Genomic DNA, 1,296 nt, shown 5'->3' with positions numbered 1-1,296 from the left:
TCGGCGGTAAGGGCTTCCCTGGTGGCAAGGGATTCGGCCCACCCCCGATGATGCCTCCAATGCCAGGTGGATGGGCTCCTATGTGGGCTGGCAAGGGTAAAGGCTTCGACCATCCCCCTATGCATGGGACTAACTGGGGTCCCCCGCCCCGCGGACCACCCCCGCCTTCGGGGATGATGATGCCCCCACCTCTACCGTCCCAAGGGCCTCCTATGATGGGCACGCCACCCATGCCTGGTGGAGGTCCTCCCATGCCTCCAGCGATGCCGATACCACCTGTTCGAGTACCATCAGAAGGGGTCATCAACACCCGCCCTACAGGGGGTTCAAGAAGACCCGCGTACAAATTGGGGACGAGCGGGGTCCGACGAGGCCTCCTCTTCGCCTTCCATCTCGACCCTAGAGCGGATATGGAGCTGCTCAATGAGATGTTCAGAGTGGCGGCGGCACCAGCTGACGATGAGAAGCAGACTACTTCTACTACTGCAGAACGCGAGGAGGCTATAGAGTCGATCAATGACCAGTTCATACAGCTTTGGAGGGTTCCGGGGGAGACCTTCGCTGTTGCGGAATACCGTTCGTGTGGGGCGGCGTTCAAGGCACAGCGAGCCCTTAGTGGGATACGATTGTTTGGTCGAGAGATATACGCTAGGGTGGACAGGCGGACCCAAGACATGATGCATCACTGGAGGGGTGTCAGAGGCAGAGAGGTTGCTAATAGGATTGCCAAGGAGGGGTATGAGGTGCCCAGCAACCTTATGGACTTGGTGGATGATGAGATATACCAGTTGGTAGTATTGGGCCATGGGGGGTATACATCTGATTGACATAGTTTTATAAGAGGAGTGGTATGTCCGGCTTGAGTGCAGCCACTGCTAGGGTTTATCGCCTGAGGGGGAAGTATATCGAATACACCAACAATGGAGAAGCCTCTCTTTTGTTATCTCTTTCACTGAGCTCAGTATATCCTAGTCGTTACTTGGAACAATAGGAATATAGCCTTCAGTACTTGATGGTTGTCGTTGGAGTTTCACCCTAGTGATATGGAAAACACTAGTGAAAAATGTATTCCACGACTACTGCATATCACCGCGAATATCGCCTTTTTCACAGAGTATTTCACGTAAAACGGCTGAATCTCTATTGTTACTCCACTTACCTAGTGTCGTCTCGCTCCCCTTAGGTGAACCGAGCGAAGGGTATATTATCGGACATTGCCCGGGCAGGGGAGGCTAGAATTCAGTCTGAGAAGTCGCAGGCTAATGCCAGGGGGACTGAGAATTGGAAGGGCGCCCT

At 53.9% G+C, this 1,296-nt stretch overlaps 1 protein-coding gene across 1 annotated transcript; it reads left to right on the top strand.

Moving 5' to 3' along the window:
- Nucleotides 1–176: 176 nt before the first annotated feature.
- On the top strand, nucleotides 177–827 carry Pmar_PMAR010597 (hypothetical protein; the record flags this gene model as incomplete). The annotated part of the gene is made up of 1 exon (XM_002782850.1): nucleotides 177–827. The coding sequence occupies one exon, from the start codon at nucleotides 177–179 to the stop codon at nucleotides 825–827; it is 651 nt and encodes a 216-aa protein (XP_002782896.1).
- Nucleotides 828–1,296: the final 469 nt, after the last annotated feature.

This window comes from Perkinsus marinus (genome assembly GCF_000006405.1).
Source record: "Perkinsus marinus ATCC 50983 genomic scaffold scf_1104296937980, whole genome shotgun sequence".
NCBI lineage: Eukaryota > Perkinsozoa > Perkinsida > Perkinsidae > Perkinsus > Perkinsus marinus.
The sequence above is the reverse complement of the archived record's forward strand: the minus strand, read 5'-3'. Positions and strand labels throughout refer to the sequence as shown.